The 26390-nt window shown below is 52.1% G+C and overlaps 4 protein-coding genes and 1 long non-coding RNA gene across 8 annotated transcripts; 4 read left to right on the top strand and 1 right to left on the bottom strand.

Annotated features, from left to right (window-relative positions):
- Nucleotides 1-416: 416 nt before the first annotated feature.
- WBP2NL (WBP2 N-terminal like) lies at nucleotides 417-10955 on the top strand. The gene is made up of 8 exons (XM_061450691.1): nucleotides 417-514; nucleotides 3639-3747; nucleotides 4887-5022; nucleotides 6467-6559; nucleotides 7490-7687; nucleotides 8007-8120; nucleotides 8479-8555; nucleotides 9448-10955. Exons 1-8 carry the CDS (start codon nucleotides 456-458, stop codon nucleotides 9493-9495), a joined length of 834 nt encoding a protein of 277 aa, XP_061306675.1. The 5' UTR covers nucleotides 417-455; the 3' UTR covers nucleotides 9496-10955.
- A 1431-nt stretch (nucleotides 10956-12386) lies between these two features.
- On the bottom strand, nucleotides 12387-16765 carry NAGA (alpha-N-acetylgalactosaminidase). Its single transcript, XM_061450687.1, has 8 exons — nucleotides 16539-16765; nucleotides 15848-16022; nucleotides 15544-15721; nucleotides 15209-15303; nucleotides 14400-14561; nucleotides 13855-14052; nucleotides 13502-13645; nucleotides 12387-13253 (listed from the first exon to the last, which is right to left on the bottom strand). The coding sequence occupies exons 1-8, from the start codon at nucleotides 16712-16714 to the stop codon at nucleotides 13080-13082; spliced, it is 1302 nt and encodes a 433-aa protein (XP_061306671.1). The 5' UTR covers nucleotides 16715-16765; the 3' UTR covers nucleotides 12387-13079.
- Nucleotides 16766-17053: 288 nt separating this feature from the next.
- On the top strand, nucleotides 17054-19552 carry PHETA2 (PH domain containing endocytic trafficking adaptor 2). 4 transcript variants are annotated; one of them, XM_061450673.1, is made up of 3 exons: nucleotides 17054-17158; nucleotides 17944-18045; nucleotides 18588-19552. In XM_061450673.1, exon 3 carries the CDS (start codon nucleotides 18596-18598, stop codon nucleotides 19409-19411), a length of 816 nt encoding a protein of 271 aa, XP_061306657.1. In that variant the 5' UTR covers nucleotides 17054-17158; nucleotides 17944-18045; nucleotides 18588-18595; the 3' UTR covers nucleotides 19412-19552. The 4 variants fall into 4 exon arrangements, with proteins under 4 accessions (XP_061306657.1, XP_061306656.1, XP_061306658.1 ...); XM_061450672.1 differs by having other exon boundaries at nucleotides 17944-18101; XM_061450671.1 differs by lacking the exon at nucleotides 17054-17158 and adding an exon at nucleotides 17296-17399.
- A 50-nt stretch (nucleotides 19553-19602) lies between these two features.
- On the top strand, nucleotides 19603-23477 carry LOC133267943 (uncharacterized). The gene is made up of 2 exons (XR_009742923.1): nucleotides 19603-22733; nucleotides 22804-23477. It is a non-coding gene; the product is annotated as an uncharacterized LOC133267943 (long non-coding RNA).
- Nucleotides 23478-23728: 251 nt separating this feature from the next.
- On the top strand, nucleotides 23729-26030 carry SMDT1 (single-pass membrane protein with aspartate rich tail 1). The gene is made up of 3 exons (XM_061450670.1): nucleotides 23729-23984; nucleotides 24282-24422; nucleotides 25744-26030. Exons 1-2 carry the CDS (start codon nucleotides 23829-23831, stop codon nucleotides 24417-24419), a joined length of 294 nt encoding a protein of 97 aa, XP_061306654.1. The 5' UTR covers nucleotides 23729-23828; the 3' UTR covers nucleotides 24420-24422; nucleotides 25744-26030.
- Nucleotides 26031-26390: the final 360 nt, after the last annotated feature.

The raw sequence follows: 26390 nt of genomic DNA, 5'->3' as shown, positions 1-26390 counted from the left end.
GCCCAAGGCACGCTGCCAGCCCCTCTCCCACCGCAGCAGCCGGAAAGCGAACAGAGGGCAGCGAGAAACGCTCTTCAGCCAGACACCGCGTCGGGAGCGAGGGGGAAAAGCCCTTCCGGGCCCAACCGGGAGCCGGGCCCAACCGGGAGCCGGGCCGCGGTCCTTCCCAGCAGCAACCCGCGGATCCTGCGCAGACCGGGGCTGGGGCTGGGGCTGGCGCTGGCCCGCGGCTCGTCACGGGGCAGACGCGGTGCCCGGTGCGGGCCGGGCCGGTGCCGCCTGATGTAGCGCTCTCCGCGCCGGTCGCCATTAAACCTCCCGTCACCTAGCAACCGCCTCACGTCCGCCTGACGGCACGCATCACAGGGGGCGGGGTGTTGAGGGGAGCGGGGCCCTATGGGGGGAGAGAGGAGGGTAAACGTCACAGGTCAGAGGCGGGGTCAGCAGGGGACAAGATGGCGCTGAACAGGCATCACTCGCAGGAGGGCGGTGTCGTCATTCCCAATGCCGAGAGGTACCGGAGCGGGGGGAGCGAGGGGGCTGTGGGGCACGGGGCCGGGCCGGGGCTCCTCATCCGCTGTCCTCGCGGCGGGGCTCAGCCGGGGGCTGGCGGACCGCGGGGGGGGGGGGGGAGGCAGCAGGTCCCCGCTGCGGCGACTCCTGTCTCCTCCCGGCACGACCCGCCCTGGGGGCTGCGTTATCGTCATGGAATCACCATACCGTGGAATGGTTTGTGTTGGAAGGGACCTCAAAGCTCACCCGGTTCCAACCCCCTGCCACGGGCAGGGACACCTTCCGCTAGAGCAGGTTGCTCCAAGCCCCGTCCAACCTGGCCTTGAACACTGCCAGGGATGGGGCAGCCACAGCTTCTCTGGGCAACCTGTGCCAGTGCCTCAACACCCTCACAATAAAGAATTTCTTCCCGATATCTAACCTAAATCTCCCCTCTGTCAGTTTAAAGCCATCACCCTCTTGTCCTGTCACTACAGACCCTTGTAAAAAGCCCCTTTCCAGGTTTTTTGTAGCCCCCTTTAGGGACTGGAAGCTGCTTTAGGGTCTCCCTGGAGCTTTCTCTTCTCCAGGCTGAACAAGCCGAGCTCTCTCAGCCTGTCTTCTTAGCAGAGCTGTTCCAGCCCTCTGAGCATCTTCCTCGCCCTCCTCTGGACTCAGCCCAACAGCTCCATGTCCCTCTTGTGTTGTGGGCCCTAGAGCTGATGCAAAACTCCAGGTGGGGTCTCACTAGAGCGGTGTAGAGGGGGAAAATCCCCTTCCTGGACCTGCTGGCCACACTCCTTTTGATGCAGCCCAGGACATGGTTGGCTTTCTGGGCTGCGAGTGCACGCTGCTGGGTCATATTGAGCTTCTTAAAGAGGGAATGTGCTGGGGCAGGCAGTGGGGAGCGGGCCTGCTGGAGTCATCAGAGCAGCTCCATCTCCACTGTTGGAGTTCATTGGTCCTTAGTGCCACTGCAGCAAGCACGCGGGTTGAAGAGTGAGCTGCCATCACTTGCAAAACACAAAGAATTGTTTGGGGTTTTTTATGTCATGCAACCAGCTAGTGATGTCAGAGAGGCAGAGGCCACTGAAGATAGGAGTCTGAATCACATGAACTCAAAGGAAGGAGAACCTGTCATCCAAGTTGAGACCTGAGCAGAGCGGGTCCTCTCCTCATGAAAGCACAGGCAGCTGCTTGATGCCTGCCCTCCCCCTGAGTGGGGATTGACAGACCAGCTTGATGGGCTTGGGCTTTGGTTTGGTTGTGTTCGGGTGCTCCTGGCATCCTGGCCCTGGCTAGAGAAACCCAGTAAAGGATCATTGAGTGGATTTCCTGTTGTTTACCAAGGATGGTAAACAATTGGAAAAAATAGGCTCCAAAAATACGCTTTAGATAATGTTGAGCTCACAACTGACTGCTAGTACTTGAGTCAGTACTTCTCTGGCATGTAGAGCTCTTGCTGGCTTAAAGGAGATCTTTTTATCCCTTGACCTCAAGCCATTCTTCAAGGTGCTACTTAGTCATAGGTGGGTGCAGCGTGGCTCCATGGAGTGCACAGCTCTCCTGTGACAGCTCTGGATGGGTATGCAGGCAGCCCATCCAAACCAGTTCAGCAGCCTCATTATGCCCAATGGTGCTTGCTGCTGTGTGTAATTTGTGTGTGTGAGTAGCTGGGAAGGAGTAAACATTACAGTGACTATGCAGAAATTCTTCCCAGTGAGGCAAACTGACATGAAATGCTGCTACAGGAAGGACATGGTTGAGGAAGTGTTCTGATCCAGGCTGTTGAGCTATTTAGCTTAGAAGAAATGTTTCCCCTCTGCATCTTGGAAATGGAAGGAGCTCTGAAGTCTCTTCAGTCTGTCCCTCCCAGCCAGTTTGGGAAGCTGCATCTTACTCAACTATGAAGTAATTTCCCAGTAGAATTTCTTGGTCAGGCTAGGTTTTTCTCTCATTAAAGCTAGGGCTTTTAATGTCTTCCTCCTTGGCTGGCTGCATTTTTCAGATACATCTATCCTGTTATGCTTTTCCCTGAAGAGCACACAACCCCGAACTTCAGGGCTTTGGGTTTTTTTCCCATATGCTAGCCCTGCTGATTCCTCCCTTCCCCCAGTAATTCTGCAGTTTCCTGACTTGATCTGACTTCTACAGTGTGCTGATCAGAATGCATCAGGATTACTTTAGATCCAGCCTCTTCAGGCTTGTGTTGGATTAAGGCCTTGTGTTTTCTTTTTCCAGCTCTTGAACCATCAAACACCTCAGATCCTTCTGTCACTGTAACACACTGTTAACGCTGTAGGTTTGTCACCCCCAAGGCCTTTTTGTTTATTCTGCAGATTTTCTTACTAGGTGGTATGTTTAGGATCTGCCCTGCACGTTCATGGACACACTCTCCCAAATTGGCTCATTTTTCCTTAAAATATATTTAATTTTCCAGGCACTTCCATACCCGACCCTGTGGTGATCACAGTTCTCATCTGGCTTTGTGTCATAAGCAAACTTCTCTCACGTTCCCGTAGATATCCAACAACAATAACCTTGTTGCTGACATTACTGGCTCCTCATTTTGTTCCGTAGCACGGTGCTGTTTCTTACAAATACTTACTTAAATCATGTGAAGCAGGGTCAGCAGTGAGGGTATTAGTGAAGCAACTTCCTCAGTTTGCACAGTGGGTGCGGTCTTACAGCAGTGCTGTTTTCCTGTGTGGTAGACAGTCCTGGATTTGGGCACAGACTTGGAGAGAGAGGCTTGCTCTGAGATGATACCTGGACATCAAGGGGGTGGTTTCAGACACCTCCACCCTTTCTGTGCCCTGATCTTTGGACTGAGGGTGTTCTCATGCAGAGAGAGGAATTCCTTGGCCTGATGGTTTGGGAGGCAGAAAGAGAAACTGTCATTTAAATCCTCCGTCTGTGGAGGAGGTGAGAGGATTGTTGTTGCAGGTGAGAGGATGAATTCTTCCCTTCCGCATAAATTACCCGTCTGTGTTCAAAGGAGAAATGTCAGGGCCCACATCAGAACTGGCTCTTTTGGGATTATACTCATTGTTTCTAGTGTGCTGTCCCCCTCCCTGCATGATGGGTGTGTGGGTCAGAGCTGTTGCTGAGTTTGTCTCTCCGATTTGTTTGATTTCCTCCTCTAGTGTTCTCAAACATTGTAAAGATGTGGAGCTCTCCTTCAGTGACGTGACGGGCAAGCCTGAAGCCTTCAGAGGCACCAAGAAGGGGATGCTTTATCTCACCCCTTACAGAGTAAGTCTGATGCTAGCAGGGCTTCTTCTTTCTCAAAGGATCTTGTAGACTTTAGACCGGAAGCGCAGCTGGTGATAGAAGAAGTGACTTTTGCTATGGGAGGAACCACTGAGAGTACTAGGTAGGAGAAGGGAAGATGGAATAGTTCATACTTGTGTCACAATCCTAATTCCGTACAAAGTCATGTGCAGTCCTAGATATTGTTGTCTAGAGAATGTAATTCATTTAATGTGTCAGTCAATATTACTTTCTTTGAAAACTATCATAGCTTATCCTTAAAAAGCAGCTCTTGTGGTTTAGACCCAGCCAGTAACCCAGCACCACACAGCTGTTTGTTCATCCCCCCTTTCCCCCTGTCCCCAGGGCAGGATGGTGAGGAGAATTGAAAGAATGTAAACCCCATGGGTTAAGTTGAGAACAGTCCAATAACTAAAATAAAGTAAGATAGAGTGATAATACAAAGAATACCAACAATAACAATAGGAAACAACAAGGGAAGAAATGAAAGCTCAGAAAACACAAGTGCTGCACAGTACAATTGCACACCGCCTGCTGACCAATACCCAGCCTGACCTGGGCAGCAATCTGCCCTTCTAGGTGACTCCCCCCGGTTTATATACTGGGCATGGCATGCTGTGGTATAGAATACCCTTTGGCTAGTTTGGGTCAGGTGTCCTGTCTCTGCTTCCTCCTGGCTTCTTGTGCCCCTCCTCACTGGCAAAGTTTGATACTGAAAAGTTGTTGGCTGGGTTAAGCACCACTCAGCAACAACTAAAATGTCAGTGTGTTATCAGCACTGTTTGCAGACTAAAGCCAAAACACAGCCACTGCACCAGCTACTAGGAAAAAAATTAACTGTCAGAGCTGAACCCTGGACAGCAGCACAATAAAATTCTCTAAATGTGCACATGTGTTTTGAGTGGTTTATGATTTTGCAACATAACACACTTCAGGTGAGTGAGCCATGTGCCATTAGATCTGTTTGGGATCCTGCAGTATTAAAGCTGTGAAATAACAGTGCATACTGATAGCAGGAGTTCAGTTATCCTCTTTTTGGATGCTGCTACAACTAAAACTCCTTGACCACCCTTTGTGTACCTAATTCATATAATTCAGAGTTGTTCCCTCCTGTGTTGCAGATGATCTTTGTGTCGAAGGGGAAGGATCCTATGCTGTCTTTCATGATGCCGTTTTATTTGGTGAAAGGATGCTCAATTGAGCAGCCTGTTTTCTCTGCCAATTACATCAAAGGACAGATCCAGGCTGAGGCCGGAGGTATGTGCCTGTGCTCTGTAGACCGAACTCTTCCCGAGTGTTGAAAGTCCTTTTCTGTTGAGCATTACATACCCAGCTTGTGGGCACAGGGAAGATGGACAGAGTAGCTGTGGCAGTACAACTGAGATGTCCTCACTGAGGTAACTTGTGTCTTCTGACCTTTAAGGCACTGCTTCTGTGTTACTTCCTGCCCCCAAAGCTGGTAACTGACTTTCATAGGATGACTTTTGTTTAATCCTGTAACTTGTGTCTTGCTGTGTATGTTGTGTTTACTTGGTTTCCATATGTGCTTGTTTTCTCCTGTCTTTGACCTAGAAGGGATAGGTAAGTGACCGAGTCAGCAGTCATTGGCGTTGATAGACAGGATTAACAACGCTTTTGTTTTCTGGAGGTCAGTAGCCACTTACCACCTTGGGGATGTTTGCTGAAGCTAGGATGCTGCTGTATATGAGTGATTTAGCTTTGTTCTCAGTTTGATGACAAAACTGTGGTGTGGTCATGACCAAACATGGGGAATTGCAGAAGATAATCAGGGATTGAAAACAAGGACTCTGGTTCAAATTTCTTCACTCTTCACCCCTGGAATTAGTTTATGTGCATTTTGATGGCATCTGTAGAGCTTATACGTTTGCTTTCTGTCTCTAACAATGTTTTAAAGTGACTGGGTCCTCTGGGCTGTGGATCAGCCCCCTTTCTTGGGCTGAAATCACACTAAGAGGTTTTAAACAGGTGACTAAGGGGCTGACTTTATCCATGGTGGGTTGTTTTGTTGCATTTCTATACTTCATTATTACCTTCATTGTTAGGCAAAGAAGATAAATTTTATTCTATGAAATGTTTTATTTAAATGAAATCTTTTTTCTTAAAATCATCAAAAACCCAGAGCACCCCCCAAAAGAAACACCAAAAAAAAACCCCTGCAAAACAAAGCATTCAATTGTCTTGCAATTTCGTCTCCTACTTGATTTCTTTTTCCAAAATATTGATATTTTACTGAAGTGTTTATAATCTCTCTGAGCTTCCACATGTCAAAAGGATTTTAAGTACTGCATTTGATTTAAATCCTAGCTTGAGCTGCAGATCCGGATCTGTAGTCCAGTGAGGTCAGCAGTAAAACTTCATGTGAGGGCTTTCAATTAAAATCCTCAGTGAATTAAGTGTTTTTTCTTTACACTGTGTTCATTATTAGGTTCTATTAAACCTTTCAGGAGAGAACAAGACAGCCTAGTATCTACAGTAGGCTGCTTCTATGTAACTGTAGTGGGGATTGTCTTCTAAAGGGTAAAGAAATAAATTCCTGATCTTCTTGAGATTCTATTTTGGGGTCATCTGCTAGCAATGCCATATCTCTTTCCAAAATAATTGCAGTTTTAGCTGGTTTGCTGTCTTGGCTGCTACTGACGAGATTGTTTCAATTCTAATTTTCTAATTCTCTCTTCCCTAGGTGGCTGGGAAGGGCAGGGGACATTTAAACTGACTTTCAACAGTGGAGGAGCCATTGAGTTTGGACAGCTGATGCTCAAAGCTGCCTCTAGTGGTAAGGGATCTTCAGAGTTGCAGTTCCCCCATGGCTGAGCTGGTTAGAGTAGTGCTCTTCCTGAGCTTCATGGGGAAAAAGGGTACCCTGTGCACACTTCCACATTTTTTACTGTATTTTTTTAATCTTTCCAGGGGAATTTTTGTTTTGCCTTCGTAGAATAGTATCATAGAGTGGTTTGGGTTGGAAGGGACCTTAAAGATCATCCAGTTCCAACCCCCCTGCCATGGGCAGGGATACCTTCCACTAGGCCAGGTTGCTCAAAGCCCCATCCAGCCCCATACTTCCAGGGATGGGGCAGCCACAACTTCCAGTCTTTTTTCTTTATTTCATCTTAGTGCCTTTTGCAGTCAGAATATTCTTGGGTTTGTGCTCCTGAGGCAGACCACCTTTTTCCACAGAACCTTATTCCTCTTGCAATAAAATTGAAATATGTGATGGTGAAAAATTGATTCACTCAGCTCAGTTCTGTAATACTGGAGTAAGATGGGGGAGAGGGGAAAAAATACGTCTTAAAAAATAACTTCTACTTAAAACTTTCAAATGGGGGAAGAATGTACTTTATTTCTGATAAGAAAGATTTCTTTTTAAAGATGTGCATTTAAAGATATACTTTTTTTTTTTTCCCCCGGGTAAGAAAGTTTGAAAAAGCAGCAAAAAGCTTGCTTTAGAGAGGCCTTTCCTCCAGCAGTGGGAGCTCTGTGATGGGACTAGTACCCATAGCTAGTGTTTTTGTAGTGGGCTTCCTTTAGCACCCTGTGAACTTGCAGTGAGGAGACTGATGCTTTGCAAGCACAGCACCACTTCAGGACTGTGTAGTGAATTTAGATGAAGGGAAGCAATGCTGCATGAAGAGGACTGTTTTCCTTTCATTCTATGTGCTTAGTTGTAACAAAAGGATGTCTGTCTTACTAAACACGTGCTCCTTAGCTTCCAGTGGTGTTCCTCTCCAGAACCCTGGCTATGGCTATACACCTTTTCCTGGAGGATATGCACCCACCCCACCTGCTCCTGAGGGCTATGCAGCTCCTCCACCACCAAACGGACCATATCCTTATGCACCACCTCCGATGAATGCCTATGGACCTGCTCCACAGCCCATGGGATATCCATATGCCCAGACTCCAGGTTTGGAAGTTGTGTGATGATGACTGGCAGGGTGTGTTTGGTGTTAGCTGTAAAGAAATCACAGTGGTATGGTGGGGGTTACTGTCTCTCTATTTGCAGCTGGATGAGAGGTGAAAATGTTGTTTGTAAATGGTGCTGCTGCTTGGCAGAGGATTTGCTGGCATGTCAAATCCTTGCTGTCTGCACCCCTGCCAAGCCTCCAGAGCTTCCCTCACCACTGCTCTTGTCCAGAACCAGTGTGCTGCTGAGCCTGTGAGCTCTCTTCCACCCTGTCCCATTGCCATGGTTCAAAGCATCAATCCAGTTTCATCTTTTTCAGGTATTTACCCACCGCTTCCCAACATGAGCCCCATGTTTGTGCCACCTCCTCTACCCCCCTACTCTGGGCCGTCTCCTGCAGGACCCGCAGCATCAGTGGGCCCAGGGATGCCAGGTAAGTGAGACATGGGGGCTGCCAGGGTCTGGTGCAGAAGGGTGCTTAGGGCTTGAACTGTGGGCACAGCATGGAGTGCAGAAGCTGTTGTTTCAGGGGCTCAGAGTTCTCTTCATCACTTATTTGAGGTAGCAGAGGGAGGGGGGGAACCGTTCAGCTCTGCACTGCACTGCTTGTGGTCAGCTTTTGCCAGCTTGCAGCTTTCCCAAGCCTCTGAATTCTAACCCAGCTTGCTGCAGTTGCTGCTGCCTCTTTGGACCTCTGTTGCCTCCTCGAAAGAGCTGTGGCTGTGGGAGAAGGCTCTGGGACTTGGGCCACTGCCTAAGGCATGTAAGATGGCTTTTTCTTTCCTTTCTAGGGGACAGTAGGGCCATGGAAGCCACTTCCAGTGCTTATTACAACTCTGCCAACCCACACAATGTATACATGCCTGTGGTAAGTACTGTGCGTGTGGTCTGCCTATGCCTCCTTCCTCTTCTTTGCTAGCAGAGATGGTGGTTTGCTTCCCTAGCAAAGTCCACTGTGCCTTCATACTGAATGTGCACAGAAAGTATGCATTTTCCTGGGAGGAAGGTGTGGCTGTTTGTCTCATGTTCAATCCTCAATCAGGAAAGGAGAAGCACCTTAAGACTTGTCCAGTAATAGCCATTTGGTATTTGTGTTGCTCTTAAAGGCATAGCAAATTTGCATGGGCGCAGAACACACAGAGTACTCTGCTTCTGATGGGCCTGAAAGTGAAAAGAGTTAAAGAGCAGCAGGTCATTTAAGGAGGAGAGCATGTGGGTTTCTCTTGTTTTCTTCTGGGCTGTATGGAGATAGGGATGTCTCTCACTGTTCAGTCAGTGGCATGTGGAAGGTAGGCTGTAGCTTACACAGTGGTATGTGACAGCTGATCTGCCTGTGCCCGTCACTGCCTCGCGTGGTTCTGTGGTGGGCTGGAGACCGATGGAGCAGCAAAGCTGGCCCTCAGCCCAGGGGTTTGCTCTCTGCTGGGTCAGAGCTATGAACATCAACAGAGCCCTGGGAGCGTGGTGATTAAAACAAATTAAATGCAGTTTTAAACATGGTCTGTTTGCAATAGTCCTTTTGTTGGCTGGGTTTGAGGGGACCTTCACTAGAAACATTGTGGGAGGCAGCATATATCCTAGAGTGTGCTGATTAACTAGAGAGGAATGGTGTGATGAAATGACAGCTTAAAACACAGCTCCTGGCTCACTCTGTAGCTCACTGGAGAGCGGTCGTTTCTTGTAAGCCAAGCCTGAGAACGCCTGGGAAGAGCTTGTTGTGAAACAAGTAGGGTTGTTGACTCCACTGTATCTCCTTCCAGGACCAGCCACCTCCTTATACACCTCCTGAGGATAAGAAGAACAACTAACAGAAGGAAATTGCAACCAGCCTCCTGCACTCTCTGTCTCCGAAGACAGCTTGGCTGTCCCTACCCCCTGGGTTAGCATATCTCTAGGTCTCTGTGTATATACAGTATATGTCATGGTGGGCAGCTGAGCACCTGCCCTTAAACACTCAGTCAGTGGTAATGCAAGGTGGAACAACAGCATTTTCCTTCTTATTTGCTTTATTTCATGGGGTTGAAGCACTAACCTTTTGCTCTTCCATTGGCTTGAGGAGAGAGATGGACTTCATGTTAAACCACCACTATACCACACCACTAATCTAGGACTAAAATATGAAGGTTCTGGGATCTTGGAGTAAAACTATTTGGAATGCCAAACTTTTTACTTCTTCTAAAGCATCATCCGAGACGAAAGGTATAGAGAGCCATGAGGTTCCTTGCATAGACTCTTGGGTGCCCCAGAAAGGTGTTGGGTTCCCTGAAATTCTGGCACAGTTCAGCACGAGATGGGACTCTGGACATTCTGTATTGTGCTGGAAGCGTGTTTCATGTCCTGGACTAACAGACATGGGGTGACAAACTTGGGAAGTGCATCCAGAGAGACACTGAAGCATTTGGCTATGCAAGAGGGAAGGGGGTGGGCCCCACTCAGCCTGTCCTTGTGGACACTGAACAGAAAAGCAGACAAAGGCGTGCTGCAGGGCAGTGAGCTGACAGACTGGAGGTATGGATCAGTCTTCCTTCCCCTCTCCTAGAAGCAGGTCCCGCGTCTGTGCAGTGATCCTGTGCCACGTGATGGAGGAGACAAGGGCTGCACAGGAGGCTGCTTGCCATGGAGTAAAATCTGTTACATTAGGAAGATGACCCGGGACTAGCCTTGTCAGGAGATGGGTCCCACAGCTCCCTGTGCTGAGCAAGCTCGTGCTGTATGCTGGCTCCACACGGGGAAGTGGGCCTTGTCTTCAGCCACCGCATCCAAGCGCTGCAGTACTGGAGCTGGGATGCTTGGGGGTGCAGTGCCCTCTCTCTGGTGGGAACTGCTGCCTGGTATGGGTGTTACTGATGCTCAGCTCTCTTGCAGGGACTGGCTGCTCAACCACAACCTTTCCCTCTTCCCTAGGACATAGTGCCATTAAACCTGCTCTGAAGAGAGTCCCCCTAGTCTGGTGGAGACACTTGTGATCCTTTACATAGGGAGTGATCATGCTTCTTCCTACAGTCTTCCTACCTTCACAGTGAAGGGGAAGGCATATTTTCCTTCTTCCCTGTGTGCCAGGGCTCTCCTGTAAATCAGGCTTGTATGACTTGCAAGTGAAAATTCTTAAAGCAGCCCTGCATAGGGGGAAGGAAATTTCCTTATCTATAAATACCTTTTAGGTCTGAGTTATTCTAATAACTCGGTATTTAAAAAGAAGAAAAAAAATAATTATGAATGTTTGTAACCTTTTGCATTGCACTTTAATACAGGAGCGTTGATACCTTTAGCTGCCTGGTGACTGTTGTGTGTCTTGCGTTGACCTTCATTCTTGCCTTCTCTCTCCCTGGTGTGTGGCTAAGCTGGATCTGGAACCAGTTAACTGGGGGAGAAAAAGGTGGGGCTCATCCTCTTGCTGCCTGAGGAGGGTGGAAAGCTGGTTTGTGCCTTTGCTCTCTCCTGGATCACCAGAACTGGCCTGTGTTCATGTCCTGGGGGCAAGGACAACGCTGCACTTAACAGGGGCTGGGCCACCACCGTACTATTCACTGCAGCTGTATTTGTAGCACCTCTGCTATGTGCATTCAGTGCCAGAGGAAAGGTCTCTCTTTTAACAGGAACTCCTCGCTAGTCAGTTTTTTCCAGTGAGGCAAAAGTAAATAAATACATGGTAAAGGAAAATGGCAGGTAACTGTGGACTGTGAAATCTGTTTCCCTTTGTACCAAGGAAAGCTGGTGCCCTGCTGAACATGATGTAACTATTGGAATACAATTTCCTACTCTCCATATGTCTGTCTGTCCAGCACTTGTCTCTGACAGGAAACCAGTTCTGTTTCACAGTGTAGGTGTTCCTGTTTTGAGGTGATGACCCTACGTTAACCAAGCAGCCATAGCCAGCAACATAAATAAACACGAAACGGGAGAGCCTGGGGCCCGCCTGCCCTTTATTTCAATTAATTTGTCTCAATCACTCCCCAAGAACCAAGCCAACTCCTGTACATAGACATGAAGTGTGCTCATCCTTTCTCGTCGGCACTGCAAGCATCACGTTCAGCATCTTGCCGCTGCAGTCAGAGAACATTTCTGGAACTGGCCAGAATCAGCCATTTGATCCTGCAGGAACCAGAGTTGGGGGATGACCAGGAGCCCTCCAGCATCTGAACAGAAAGGGGAAACTTGGTTTTGCTGATCTAAAATGTGGTGTTTTCCCAGTCTGAGGCTTCATCTTGTGCCTATCTCCCTGGGCTGCAATCTTGAAAAGCAGTCTTCATGAATGCTGCAGTCATGAAGTCCGGGGCAGTCGGGGTAGGCCATGTCTCATGTCAAACTCCACCATAGGATGTGCGCTGTAGAAAGGTGAAGCAGTTGAGGGCTTTACAGTCTGTCCCACTGCTCGCTTGCAGTTTATTGCAAGGGGTAGGCTCCTTCTCAGAATGGAGCTGCGGATGTAGCTGCCCTTGGGAGGAGCCTTTCCCTGAGAAACCCTGAGTGTCCAGCCTGCTGCAGGAGGCCCTGAGCCCCCTTTTTGCAGGAATTTCCTGCCAGATCAAGAACAGGATGCAGCTTCATTTTGGAGACACATGTGACCATCTCTCAACTCGGGAGACACCGTCAGCATCTTCCCTACACCACTTGTGCACAACACCCTGCAGCTCCTGGGGCTGTACCACAGCAAGGCTGCTGGGGTTGTGCATGGTCAGTAGAGGTTTTTGCTCTGCTGTACACTGATTCCAGAGGAGCTTTAATACAATGCTAGCATGCATGCTAGGCTGTAGTAGTGCTGGCCTCCAGGCTGCTGGAGCCGGATCAGGCCTGCAAAGACTCTGCACAGGACCATCATGCCTCCAGGAGCTCTTGGTCCTGGGATGGGTACACAGGAAGGGTGCAGCCCTATTGACAGCCCCTTATTCTAAGCCAAGCTGATTATAGCGAAGAAAAGAAGGTGACCAGGTCTGATCCTTGAAGATCAGATGCCATCCATCACACATAGAGGGAGGTGAGTCACTACCCTGGAAGATACAAAAGCATCCAAAGCCTTTCTACAGGTTTAGTTCAAACAGCCCCCAACAGTCAGTGGTACCCAGCCTGAAGCAGAGAAACGCTCAGGTGTCAGATATGATGAACTAAACCAGCAGCAGGGCTCTGTTTGTATGGAGTCTTCCACAGGAGGACCTCAGAAGGCTTTGCCATCACTGGGGAACTATGCTCTGCACACCCTTAGGAGGTGGCAACAAGAATTCCTGCTTCACGCAGACTGAGCAGACGTCATCAAGCTGGTACCAGAGAAACGGTCACCCCCAGCACTGCTGGGCACACCACCGAAAGGCACTTGTGCAGGGCAGAGCCACATGCCCCAGGCAGGGTCTCACGGCCCGCTGCGGCACGGACCCACACCCCCATCTGCTGAGCCCTGTCACAGGAGGACCGGGCGGAAACCCTCGCGGGGGGCTTGCTGTCTGACAATGCGCCAGGGCTGTGGCACAGGGTACAGGAACCACATCACCACCCCCGAGGGGTTAACAGTGACTGAGAAGTTGTCCCCCGCCTTCAAGCCTCTGATGATCTCCCCGCTGTACACATCTTGTACCTGGAAGAGAGAGATGGTGGCTACCAGGATTTCCACACACCTTTTATCTTGAGGGCCAGCCATGGGCACTGACATGGCATGGCAGGACAGGGCACAGCAGTGGGCAACAGGAGGGCGACCCAATGTGTGGCTGCCCCTTCATGCTGAAGGCAGAGAGAGGGAGCCCTTCCCTCCCAAAAAACACACAGGGTGGCAAAGGAGGGAACTGGCAAGAGAGGGATCCAGGTGCTGTGGGGTATGGGGCTCACCTCATACACAGCATCCTCAGGGAAATGGAGCTTAGCCAGGCTGGTGGTGTAGACGTAGGGTATGTCTGCCCTCCGGCTGAAGAAGACAAGGGCACTGGCACCCTGGGACAGTGGGCGCAGGAACACCTCAATGAGGGACTTCTCCTGAGGGTGGGGATGAACAGGTGAGGCAGAACTCCTGGGATCAGCACTGGCCCACAGACCTTGTCCTGCAGGATCGCTACACCAGCAGAACCCCAGCTCCCACAGCTCTCCTGCTCATGTTTCTCTGCATCACTTCCCTCTCCCTCCTTATTGTGACACCCTGTGCTGCTCCTGTCAGCTCTCCCAAACACATCCACCTTCCTCCTAACCTTGACAATCCTGCGCCCTTGGATTCCCAGGGGGTCCTGGTTGATCTGGATCATCAGGCGGTTCTGCAGGATCTCCCTGGCGCTTGGGGAGATGGTGCGGAGATCCGTGGACATGAGGAGTGGAGCTGCCATCACTGTCCACAAGGCCATTTGGGAGCGTGACTGCTCGTAGCTAAGGCCAAAGTTTCCAATGATGAGCTGGAGGGGAAAGGCAGAAAAGGGTTAGAAACTTGTCCGCTTGTCACCCTCAGCGATGCTGCAGCCTGCTGGGAGTGAGCACGCATCAGAAACCTCTGCACACTCTTGCTTCCCCTCTAGAAGCCTACCACTGCTGGGAGAGCTCACCCCTGCTAGGTGCTGAGCCTTCAACACACATTCAAATGCACTCACTACCACCCTTTGCTTCACCATTACCCTCAATGGCAACATGAGCTTTCCCTCTCTGCAGCAACAAGGCTCCTGCCCTTGGCACTCCTCTTTTGCCCTGCCCCTACAGGGGGATCACTGGAGGTCCCCCATCCATAGCACCCATCACCCAGCCGCACCATGTCTGGGTCATTCCAGTGGCCAGGGCCAGCTGCTGGCTGCAGCACATCCTGATTTTCGAAGAACCAGTCCAGGATGGAAAGCACACTGTCCCAGGAGTCCTGGATGTCGTCGTAGTTACGCCACAGGTTGCAGACCTCTGCCAGGATGGTGTAGTTCACCTGGAGAGGAGCACAGCATCAGGCAGGAGGGAGAAAGGACCCAGTCTGCAAGGTGGGGGAGAAGAGGCAGCCACACTTGTTGAGAGCTGCAGCGTCCAGGAAGGGTGTGAAAGGCAGAGGGACCTGGAGAAGGGCAACATCACGTAGCGAAGGGGGACAGAGTCATACCCCAATATGACTGGGCACATCCCACTATAATAAGATGTCTGGTAAAACAACCACGAAGGCCATGTGGAAATATGACCAGCTGCAAGAATGAGGGCAGCTCGGGATTCACTCAGAAGATGTAAAAGGAAATAAACACACACTCAGTTCTCAAGAAACATTACTAGGAAGTGCATCCTCTTTCATGCATTTAAAGAAGACAAGACCCATATCAGAAGATTGTCAGGATCAACCACGCGAGTGGGGTGGAGAGGGCACGCCCTGGGGCCTTCTTTCGCCAGACTCCCATCACTGAACATGGAGGGAACCCCAAGTGTTCCAGATGCCTATCAGGGAGGCCATGTCCTCTCCAGGGACCTGCTGCAATCCTACCAGCGACAGTGATAAGCGGGGTTTAGCACCCGGCTCCTGCAGCTCCAACAAGAGCTTCCCCGAGGGCATAGGGGACATGGAAAACAGCCACTGGATGGAATAACCCTCACCTTGGGGGGGAGCCCCCCCTGATAGGCCGGCCAGCTGCAGGAGTAGACGATGGGGTGGCCCGTGGCATTCAAGGCCCTCGCCATTTCTGGGTAGCCTTAAGGAGAGAAGATGACAACCGGTGAAGGGGAGAGCTAGCAGCAGCAGCTTGTGTCCCAGCCCGCCTGGCCTCCTGCCTCACACCAGCTCCAGGGCATCCCAACTTCCTCCTCTTTGCCCATGAGCTGCAACAGGAGACGTGAGGGAAGAACCGGCTGTTCCAGCACTGCTGCGGAGAGCTAGCTGCCCTGACCAGAGCAGCAAGGGGAGGAGTGCCAGCTGGCCAGGGAGCTTTTACCCTCTGCCTGCTCCTCTCCTGATGAGTAGCACCCGTCCAGCTTCAGCATGTCCACACCCCACTCTGCAAAGGTCTGGGCGTCCTGCTTCACGCGGTCCAGTGTGGTGCCCGGGTAGCCCCCACAGGTGAGTGTGCCCAGGTCGCCATAAATGCCCAGCTTTAGGCCCCGGGCATGGACCTGTGGGGAGAGGAGAGCTGCAAGGAGGGCACGAGGGGGATCCCATGTGCCTCCCAGAGTCCTCCATCTGCTCCCAGCTCCTGCCATGGCAACATAGGGATGCAGGGATGCCCACCACACACTCACGTAATCAGCCAGAGCTTTAATCCCCCTGGGAAACCTCTTGGGGTCGGGCACCAGCTGTCCCGCCGCATCCCGCTTCTTGGCAGACCAGCAGTCATCAATGTTGATGTACTTGTAGCCCAGCTCCCTCCAGCCATCCTCGGCCAGGCGGTCGGCCATCTCGAAGAACAGCGTCTCGCTGCAGGTCGAGGGGATGGGGACACGGCAGGCTGAGAACCCACAACCCACCATTTCGTGCCCCACCACTTGAGGTAGACAGCAGGACCTGAGGTCTATCAGGGGGCTCTGGAGGGTCGGTAGCAGCAGGACTGGCCTGGGCCACACGGCACGGTCTCCAGGCCTCCTGTTTAAACCTCGTCCATGCCCCGTTCCCTGACCTCACAGAGGGGAAGCACTTCCCCAACACCCCGCAAAGACCAGCCACGTCCTTCCGCACCGGGGACCCCCAGCACCGAGCTTCCCACCTCCCTCACACCGTGCTTCCCTAGATCCCACCACAGTGCCAGAGCGGCCCCGGGCCCGACAGCCGACCCGGCCACCCTCTTCTCTCCTTCCCCGGCACCACCCTGTGCGCTCCCCCAGGGCAGACCCGGGGCAGACCCGAGCAGGTTCCCTGGGGCGGAGGACACAGAGGACAAGCGCTCCGTGCAGGGAGGGGGTGGCCGAGCCCCGGGCTCCCCGCGGCCCCGCTGACCTGATGCAGTTGCGAGGGTCCGCCCGGCAGTCCACATTGCAGCGGAACCTCTCCCAGGCCAGCCAGCCCATGGGGGGGGTGAGCGCCAGACCGTTCTCCAGGGCTGCCGAGGGCAGCACCAGGGCCAGGGCCAAGGCCAGGGCCAAAGGCAGCCCGTTCAGCACCGCCGGCCCCATGGCTGCCACCGGCACACAGACGGCCTCTGCCCGCCCCGGCCCGGCCCCGCTCACATGATGCCGCTCGCGTCACCTGACCAACCGATCGCACTTCCCTCCCCGCCAGCCCCGCCGTGCCCCGCCGGCGCCTCACCCCGGCGGTATCGCCCCTGCGCTGTGGCACCGTCAGCATTGCGGCTGTTGCACCCCGCTGCCGCTGCCCGCCACTGCCGGCACCGTGTCACGGCCGCGCCCCGATAGTTACACTGGGAGGACGGGAGAAGGGCTTTGGCCCCGAGTGGGACCGCAGGGGTGCCCGGAGGAGCGAGGAGGCGCGGGAGGTGCCGCTGCGGCCGGCGGGGCGGTGCTGCCGGCGCGGCCCTCCCCCGACCCGCAGCGGCCGGCCCCGGCTGCCGCGCACCACCGCGCACCGCCGGCAGCGCCGCCGAGCAGGAGCGGCCTGAGGTGAGCCGGGACGGGGCCCGCGGTCCCGCCGCCGGGGCGAGGCGCCAGGCGAGGGCCGGAGGGCGGCGGTGGGGCGGGAGCGGGCGGCGGGGCTGGGCCGGGGCCGCGGCGCGCCGTAGGCAGGAGGCAAACACACAGGCACACAAAGAGACAGAGCCCAGCACCGCACACACCCGCGCGGGATCCCCGCACCTCCCGCCGGGTCAGTGCTGCCGCGGGACAGGGCTGGAGATGGCTCAGGGTGCGGCCCTGAAGGCGAAGCCCCCCCAGGCAATGGATTCGGTTAACTTTCCAACGGGGGGCTGTCCCCAGCCTGTCCCACTAGCCCTCATGGGGGAGGAGGGATCTGGCCGGGGAGCGGCGGCTGTGGTTTGCTTTCTGCATAGTTGTGTGCGGAGTTTTAGCCGTCGGACATCCATTTGCAGCTGTAGAATCACCCAGGCTGCACTCGCTGTGTCCTTCGGCAGCACCAGGCCGAGTCACCTGCTTGGGAGTCTTCACACAACACAGCCTGTGCTCCTACAAAAACCAAACCAACCCCCCAGGAGCCAAAAAATAACCCTCCAGGAACATTGGCGTTGAAGACAGGGAGAGTGCCCCTCAGTTTTGCCACCCTGGTTTCCAGAGTTCCCTGCCTGCACTGCCTGTCCCTGGCCACTCTTGTGTGCCAAGGGTCCAAGCTTTCTGGGGTGGGAGTGATGCAGTTCTTCGCTGTTGCAGTTCTTCGCTGTTCCACTCCAAAGCTGTTCTGGTTTGTGACTCCCTTTCTGCCACCTTTCTTCCAGCCAGGGATGGGGCTCAGCACGGTGAAGCTTTGGAGGCCATCAGCAAGGGAGCAGCCTGCCCAGGGAAGACAGCAAGGGGTTGTGGTCTGACCCACACAGCCGGTACGGCACCATGGACCTCACTGACAGTGAACCTCCTGGGGCTGGGGGTGCTGCTGGTGGGAGGGCTGGTGGGGACGGGTGGCCCTGCATGAAGACGGGGAGCAGGAAGCAGGTGCTCAAAAGGAGGTCCCAGACCCCTTGGGTCTGAAAATGCCCTCCTTATTCTGCCCTATTAATGAGAGTGAAATTAATGTCTTGCAGGCACAGAGGCAAATTTCTTTGATGTGCCCCATAAAAAAACAGTAAAGTAGATCACTCATGGAACAGGAAATGAAGCACCAGTGTGGTCCTTCCTGGAGAAGGCAGGTGTCTTAGTGGTGGGGCTCTAGCGATGACTTCCCTCACCTCTGCAGCAGCAAGGAGCCGGCCTGCCGTTTGCAGGGGTACTTGCTGGGGTAGACACTGTCCTGTAGCATGGGCTGCTGGCATTGTGGCTGCTTTTCCCAGTGACAGGCCCAGGGCAGGATCATGCCTTTCCTGGCAGGGTGGCTAAGATACTGCTCACCCCGAACCAATTTCTTCCCCCTCTCTTCCTCTTCTAGGCAGGGCAATGAAGCTGAATGAGCGGAGCGTGGCCCACTACGCTACCTGCGACTCACCCACTGACCATGCCGGCTTCCTCCGCAAGCGCGTGGAGCGGCATCACCACCATGCCCATCACCACCATGCCACCTCCTACCAGCGCCGCTGGTTCGTCCTCAAGGGCAACCTCCTTTTCTACTTCGAGGAGCGGGAGAGCCGGGAGCCCGTGGGGCTTGTGGTGCTGGAGGGCTGCACCGTGGAGCTGTGCGAGGCTGCCGAGGAGTTCGCCTTCGCCATCCGCTTTGATGATGCTGGTGCCAGGGCTTATGTGCTGGTGGCCGATGGGCAGGCTGCCATGGAGGCCTGGGTGAAGGCTCTGTCACGGGCCAGCTTCGACTACATGCGGCTGGTGGTGAGGGAGCTGGAGAAGCAACTGGAGGAGGCCTGCAAGAGCTTGGCTGCTTGCCGCCAGTCCCCGCGGAGGTCCTCCTCCTCCAGCAGGAAGAGGCACCTTTCCAACCCTGCCTTGCTGCCTCTCCAGGAGAAGCCTGCTGTCCTGGAGAACGGTTACTCCACGTGGGGTAGTGGTGGTGCTGTCCCTGGGGGGGCCACCTGCCCTGACCGTGATGGGGGGCAAGCGAAGCCCCCACCCCTGCCTCCACGCCGGCGCTCGGCTGCTGGCAGTGCTGCGGGGTTCCCAGCACCCAGCCTCTCGCCAGGCATGACCGAGAGCCCTGTGTCGCCGGAGACAGCCTGTTTCTCCAAGCTGCACGGCTGGTACGGGCAGGAGATCGCAGTGCTGAGGCGGGAATGGCAGGAGAGGCAGAAGAGGGGACACCCATGACTGGGAACACGGGGTGCGAGCCGCCAGCCAGCCAATGCACAGCAAGCTGTCTCCCAGGCAGCAAGAGCAAAACGAGGGACACTGCTTGTCCCCTGCCCTGGTTGGTGGCTGAGTATGCCGTGTGTGTGTGCTTCATGGGGCATGTGGGAGAGACACAAATCTTCTGCAGACCTCACGTTTCATTTCCCTGAAGCTTTATACAGCTGGAGAGTGTGTAATACCAGCGGAGCTGCCTTTGAATGCTCCTCTGCTAGTGGTACGAGGTGTGGAGGGGGCCCAAATCAGCACATATGCAACAAACCTCACCCAATGGGCTTTGTCCCTTGCTGCCCTGGTGTGGTTGATGCCATGTGTGCTTCCTCTCCTGCCTTTGCTTCACACTATTTTTTGGTTTTATTTCTCAGCATGGGATTTTGCACAGGTCAGAATTTATTATTGTCTGTGGTCTTCCGCCAAACTTCTGCCTTTGCTCTTTCATGGCAGATAAGGCTGGGCTCTTACGAAATGCCTCCAAAGGGGCACTGGCCCTGGTGGGTGCTTCCAGCCTTGTGCCTCTCCCCACAGGACACTGTGAGATGCTGCAGCTGTGGCTGGCCCAGCAGCTGCAGCAATGAGGACTGGGCTTTTGTGTCATGCTGGTCTTTTTTTTACTTTCATATGCACTAACCGTCCTCCCTGCTAAATTCTTCAGGATGTGGGTTTCATGGGCTTGCATCCGTCTCTTTGGGTGCCTGAGATCAGCAGCAAGGCTGAAATGGAGACACCGAGCCTGGTCCTAAGGAACAGCAAGGACCAGAAGCTCCCAGGGCTGATATGGACTCTGTTGAGCAGTAGCCAAGCCTGTTAATATCTCCATCACAAGCCTTCCTTGTTCTAAAACAGGGACGCTAAAGCCTCTTTGCCTGGGCAGGGATGAATTTCTCTGCTCCTGCTAAGTGCCATGTAGAGCTCAGCAGGCTCACTGGGCAGTGTGCCTGAGACAGTGCCCACAGCCACATTCTTGCAGGGCCTCTTGCGCTGTTGTGGCTCTGCCCAGCTCCGGGCAGAGCTGTGCAGTTGGAGGAGTGGGGAGTAGGAGAGGGCTGCTCCCACAAGTGGGGGTGTGGGAGTGAGTTACAGGTAGCATTGACTGGGTCAGCAGTGTCCGGGCTTGCCTCTCCAGCGTCAAAGCTGTATCACTGCCTTCTACCAAAGCCAGCACCCGACCTGCCGGTGCTTCCCTCTGATTTCATGTCAGCATCACTCGGCTGATATCTGTAGCATGTCGCATCCTCCCAGAATGTGAGGAGTGCAGCAGGGAGGCACGCCTGTCACCTTGCTGCAGAAACAGACTTGCCCTTCAGTAGGTCAGAATCCTTGGCCATGAAGCAGATGGTATAAGTAGGTGGGTGCTGTCTCCAGGGGCTCTAACACCTATAAATCCCCTCCCTGGCAAGGGCTGTTTCTCAAAACAGGAAAAATATACAAAACAATCTTGTGCTTCTTATCTACCAGTGTTAAACCTGGTTTTATTGCTCTGTTTTTTTTTAAGGAGCCTTGCTAGGAAACCAAGAGGCAGTTTCAGGTCATGATGGGTAGGAACCTATTTGCTTTTCTGGAGTTACATGCACTCAGCTTAATACTTTGCAATAGCCAGTAGAGATTGCCAATGCAGAAATCAAAAGACTTCCATTAACTCTTGGTGCCTTTGAAAACATACCTCTGATAGTTATGGATGGTGAGCTTCCAGCCTCCTGCCTAATTATAGCTCAGTGGTATATTACAGGAAATCAGATCTTAAATCAGATCTTTCAGATGCAATTCCGGGCAGCGGGTGTGTTACCTTCACATGCGAGCAATGCAATCCAGTCCTCTCCAGCTTGTGCCTGTTTTTCTTCACAGTAAGGATCTTTGAGTTCGGGAGGATTCTTTTTATTCTGCTTTTTAAGTGAGAACAATTCAGAAAAACTGGGAGCAGATGGCCATGGGCCAGTGTCCAGGCTCTTTCCGCAGCCCAGCTGGCTGGACTTAGGGGCCGGCTCTGCCTCCCTACCTGCTGCTTGAATCGTTAAGTGCTGCAGCATTTCCAGCTGGGAACCTGTGCCCTTCCCCATGTCATGGCAGCAATGTCAAGGGATGGCGCTGCTTGGTGCCTCCTCACTCTGAGTGTGGGTATTTTGGGACCAGCGTTGGATTTAGCAAGTACTTTTCAGTGGTTATTTTTTCTCTTCCATGTAATACAGAGGGAAGAATATTCCTGATGCCTCAGACTTACATAAGGCAGTTTTGACGGCAGTTTGGCAGTTTAACTTCCAAAATAAATCAAAATGTGATGGCAATTCCTACATGAGACCCAAGAATCATGAGTGCCTTGAAAGGGAAAATAAATTAACAAAGCCAGTTCTGTCAAAACTGGAGCTGAAACTGTATTATTCATTTAAGGGCAGTTTCACTTTTAAGAAGCTTAGTTTGTTTTAATAAGCCAGGATTGTGCTAATAACACTACTAAAGAGCTTATATTTAATGCTTTAATCTGTCCCATTCAAATGGCACAATTTGCACGCTACCTGCCTTTACGTTAGCACATATCCCAGCTAAATCCTCAATCCGGCAAATGAGGCGCTGCTCTCTGCCTTCCGTCTGATTGCATTTGGAGTAATTCTGTGGTTCATTCTGCAGCACCGAGAAGGAAATGGCTGAATCCCAGTCGGTATTTGTCCTCAGCCGGGCTGTGCACGCCCGGGTCTTTGCTAGGTCACCAAAGTGCTGCGTGACTTTGAATGAGCTTGATCAGGGCTTCTTCATCATCCTGCTCATGTAGCAGGGATGGCCCTTTTGTGAGTAAAAAGAGCTGTAATTAGAGTCCTGCTCAAATCTGTTTGGGAGTACTAGGTTTTTAATGACCGCTGCCACTTGCTTCATTAGGCAGGAAGCACCTGTGTGCTCCACCACCTCCTCTGAGATGGAGCTATCAAACCAGCTCTGCTGAGACTCGCTTGTGCTGGCAGCGCCTTTGAAGCAGCCCCTGGGCAGAAGGTCGGGATTTCAGCTTCCTGAGATCACACGTGTCTGGCTAATGGGGTATCCTCTCTGTCAGCTTGCAGGCACAGATCGTTACAGGGAAAGCACAGAATTTTCATTGCACATTGTCCCCGACAGCAGAATAAGACTGATTGCCACACACTGTTTTTCTCCGGTCATTCAGGTTTGGGCTGTTTCACCTCTCGCCTTTTCTTTCCCTTATTAAAGCTAGAAAATGTCTGGGCAGCATAGGACAGGTTCCCTTGCAAAAGGGGAGCTGAACGCTAAAGCGGGATGGCTACTGAAGTCAAACCATTTTCAAGTGGTTCCCTTGCAAAAGGGGAGCTGAACACTAAAGCGGGATGGCTACTGAAGTCAAACCATTTTCAAAGAGTTTTCTTTAGTATAATAACACAAAAGCAATGGGACAAAAATGCTTGAAATTAAAAGAGACTGAAGTCTGAAAGGAGGGCAATTCTGACATGGCCTTTGTAAGCTGTGCCAAGAAGGGCTCCCAATCCTGCTAATATAGTTGGCAGAATCCTTGTATTTTTCTGAGGCTGGAATTTCACATTGAGACTACTGTTTTGTTTCTGAACATCTATCTTTATATAAAACAACATTTTTCCATCAAATCCAGGTCCTAGCAGGTTACTGTAGGAAGAATAACCGGATGGTTTCACCTGTGGACATTCACAACCAAGACAGGATGTTTTCCATTACAACAGCTACCAAATTAATAGTTTGGAGGTAGTATCCCCCCCGATTTTACCCCTCTCAACTGCCTTTGCAGAGAAGCCTCAATACCCTGCTGAAGCTCACAGGGAATGCGCGGAGCTCCTGTGTCAGGGGCACCTTTCTGCGGCACCCAGCAGTTACCGGCAACACTACGAGCAACCTGCAGAAACACTCTCACCTCTTTGAAGTGCTTATATTTTATGTACACATGTATCTTCCTAAGAGGCGGTTTTGCATGCGCCTTTGTTTTACACGCGGAAATTGTATTTTGCATTTCAAGACGTTTGTATTTTATGCCGTGAAGCCAAATAAACCGTTCTGATTTGTAGCCTGTGCGCTGTCAACGGAGGTGTGAACGCCCAGCGTCGGCAGGACCTGCCCGTTTGCAGGGTCACCCGGTCCGGTTATCCTCCGTCGAGCCTTTGCGGGCCCTTTATTAGAGCCCCTAAAAAGCTTCCTGGCTCCGTCCCCACCAGTCGCATCGACAGCACCCGCCCGAGGCCACCAGCACCCACCATCGCCCCACCAACCGCGCTGGGCACCGGGTGACGCGCATCCCCGCTTCACGCATGCGCGGCTGCCACCCCGCCCCTCCCCTTAAACCTCGCGAGAACAGGAGGCCCCTCAGCCCCGGGTGACGCCTTGGCCAGGCGGTTACGGGAGCCCAGCCCGAGGGAGGATGACCACAGCGGGCGGGCGGCTGTTGGCCGCGGCCGCGGCTCACTCGGGACGGGTATGGCGGGGCGGGCCGCGCCTCACACCGGCCGTGCCGCTTGTGCCCTCCCGGAGCGCCACCGTTACTCGCAGCGGCGCCATTTTGCCCAAGCCGGTTAAGGTGAGTGAGGGGCGAGCGGGTGGGGGCGCAGCCAATCGCGGCGTGACGGATGGCAGCGGTGGCCAATCAGAGCGGGAGCACCTGCTGTGGGTGGGGCGCTGGCGGTGAGTGACAGGGAACAGGCTGAGGGGGGCTGGGGCTGGGCGCGGAGGCGGACGCGGTGGCCCGCGGGAGGGTGACGGGAAGAGATAGAGAGCCGCCGGAGGGCCGGCGGACTGCGCTCCCCGGCGGTGCGTGGGCTCAGGCACAGCACAACTTACTGGTAAAGCTCGATCTTTTCCAATCGACCCCTCGCAGACGCCCTTCGGTCTCCTCAGAGTGTTCAGCGTGGTGATTCCCTTCCTGTATGTTGGCACTCAGATCAGTAAGAACTTCGCAGCCCTGCTTGAAGAACATGATATCTTTGTCCCAGAGGATGATGACGACGATGATTAACGGGTATATTGTTAACATCATCAGCGATCTGATTATGCTTCCTGTTTGGTGTGGGACAGGGAAACCTCTCGCACCAGGAAATATAGACAGCCATAGCTTAAAAGATGCATTTGCAGTTAAACAGACAAGACAGTGTTGCCTCTGGCTACTAACTTTCCTGTTCTTTTATACCAGAGTAGGCCAGACTAATATCTGAACGTGAAATCACAACACGCATTCATTAGGGATTGGAATAAATTGTGGTTTAGCTCTTGTCGTTTGAATCAGAATGAACTGTAGTCAGCGTGTACTGCAGACAGAAAAGAGGGACTTCAGTGTTATTACGTGTCCAGAGAAGAGCAGTGAAGCTGGTGAAAGGCCTTGAGCACAAGTCTGATGAGGAATGGCTGAAGGCACTGCAGGGAATTTAGTCTGAAGAAGAGAAGGCTTAGAGAAGATAAGAGGGGACCTTATCACTTTCTTACAAGTACCTGAAAGGAGGTTTTAGAGAGGACTGGTCTCTTAACAAGGAATAGGCCTAGAGATGGTCTCAAGTTGCACAAAGAGAGGTTCAGACTGGATATTGGGAAATGTTTTTTCCCCAAAGGCTTTTCAAGCATTGGAACAGGCTGCCCAGGGAAGTGGTTGAATTGCCATCCCTGGAGGTAGTTAGAAGACATGTAAACGTGGTGCTTAGTGACATGGCTTAGTGGTGGACTTGGCAGTCTTGGGGTAAAGGCTGTACTCAACAATCTTAAGGATCTTTTACAACCTAAACAATTCTATAATACTATTCTACATGTTTACCCATTTAAAAGTCTTCTGCTAACTCACAGGGTTACTATTTTAAAGTAAGAGAATCATTTACTGCCTGAAATTTTGATACAGAACTGAACAATTTAAAAGCATTCCAGAATCCATCGGAACAAAGTGTCTGGAGTAGCTGGGACCACTCAGATTCACTGGATAAAGGAAGAGCAGAAATTACTCACTTTCATCTGCAGTGCATTACACTTTCCACCATTTTATGTTATTTCATTTGGCTTGGCCTTGTGTAAAGATTTGCATTTGGGTGTATTTGATTCTTTATAGAATGAAGCTGTTTCAAAGAAGGTGTTGTAAATAGTGTTGCTTTATAACTGGTTTGGTGTAGTCCATTTGATAAAGGGATTTTCCAGCACGCACCACACAGCTAAAACCAAAGAAAATGTTGTAAAGACTGCAGTGACCTGTTAGAAACTCCTTCTATGTAAACCCTATTTGTGTGGTTCAGGGGGAGGGAGAGGTTCACTAGAGCTCAGTACCACGTATCTGAAGAGTAATGGCTTCTTTATTATATTTGCAGAAGTGTCACAGAAGAACAGAAGGGAGAAAGCCATTGGCAAAGCAGTGGTTCCAACATCTGTCACCTGTGTTTTGTCCTTCCTGAACGGGACGGGGGCTCTGTGTCCCCTTTGCCAGTGAGTGTCCTGCACATCTGTATGACAGAATCTGTAGATGCGGGTTGAAGGAAGTGCTTGATAGGCCCTGCACCCTCACACACACACATGCTCACCTCAGCAGAGACTGCTTGGGATTCCTTGTATTAGCAGCATGGAAACACTTAATTAAAGATCAAGAGATTAAGATGTATGACATTGGTTTTGTGTTTGGTCTTGAGCATTTCTGTCTCAACCTTTCTACCTCTACATCTGCTCCACTACAGATGCTTTCTGCATATTTATTTCTTCCTAAGAATACTTTCCATAACTCAGCACTAATCTACAGTATGTGACAGATACTCTAAAGGAAGCAGCAGCCCCATTAAAATAATGGAGTGCATATTGACACTGGCACTGCAGTTCAAATGCTGGTTTACAGCCTAGCACATCTGTCTGATGGGGACTGTATCGTTAATTTCACCTCACTGATAATTAACTACAATATTATCACAGAGTTAAAAGTTTTGAGTAGATTTGGTGAAAGATTAAGATCACGAGTGGCAAACTAACT

This window comes from Pezoporus flaviventris, unplaced genomic scaffold, assembly GCF_033815535.1.
Source record: "Pezoporus flaviventris isolate CSIRO_AGI_PZ_B2104156 unplaced genomic scaffold, CSIRO_AGI_Pfla_v1 ptg000011l, whole genome shotgun sequence".
Lineage (NCBI taxonomy): Eukaryota > Metazoa > Chordata > Aves > Psittaciformes > Psittacidae > Pezoporus > Pezoporus flaviventris.
This window is presented reverse-complemented; position numbering and strand designations above follow the sequence as displayed.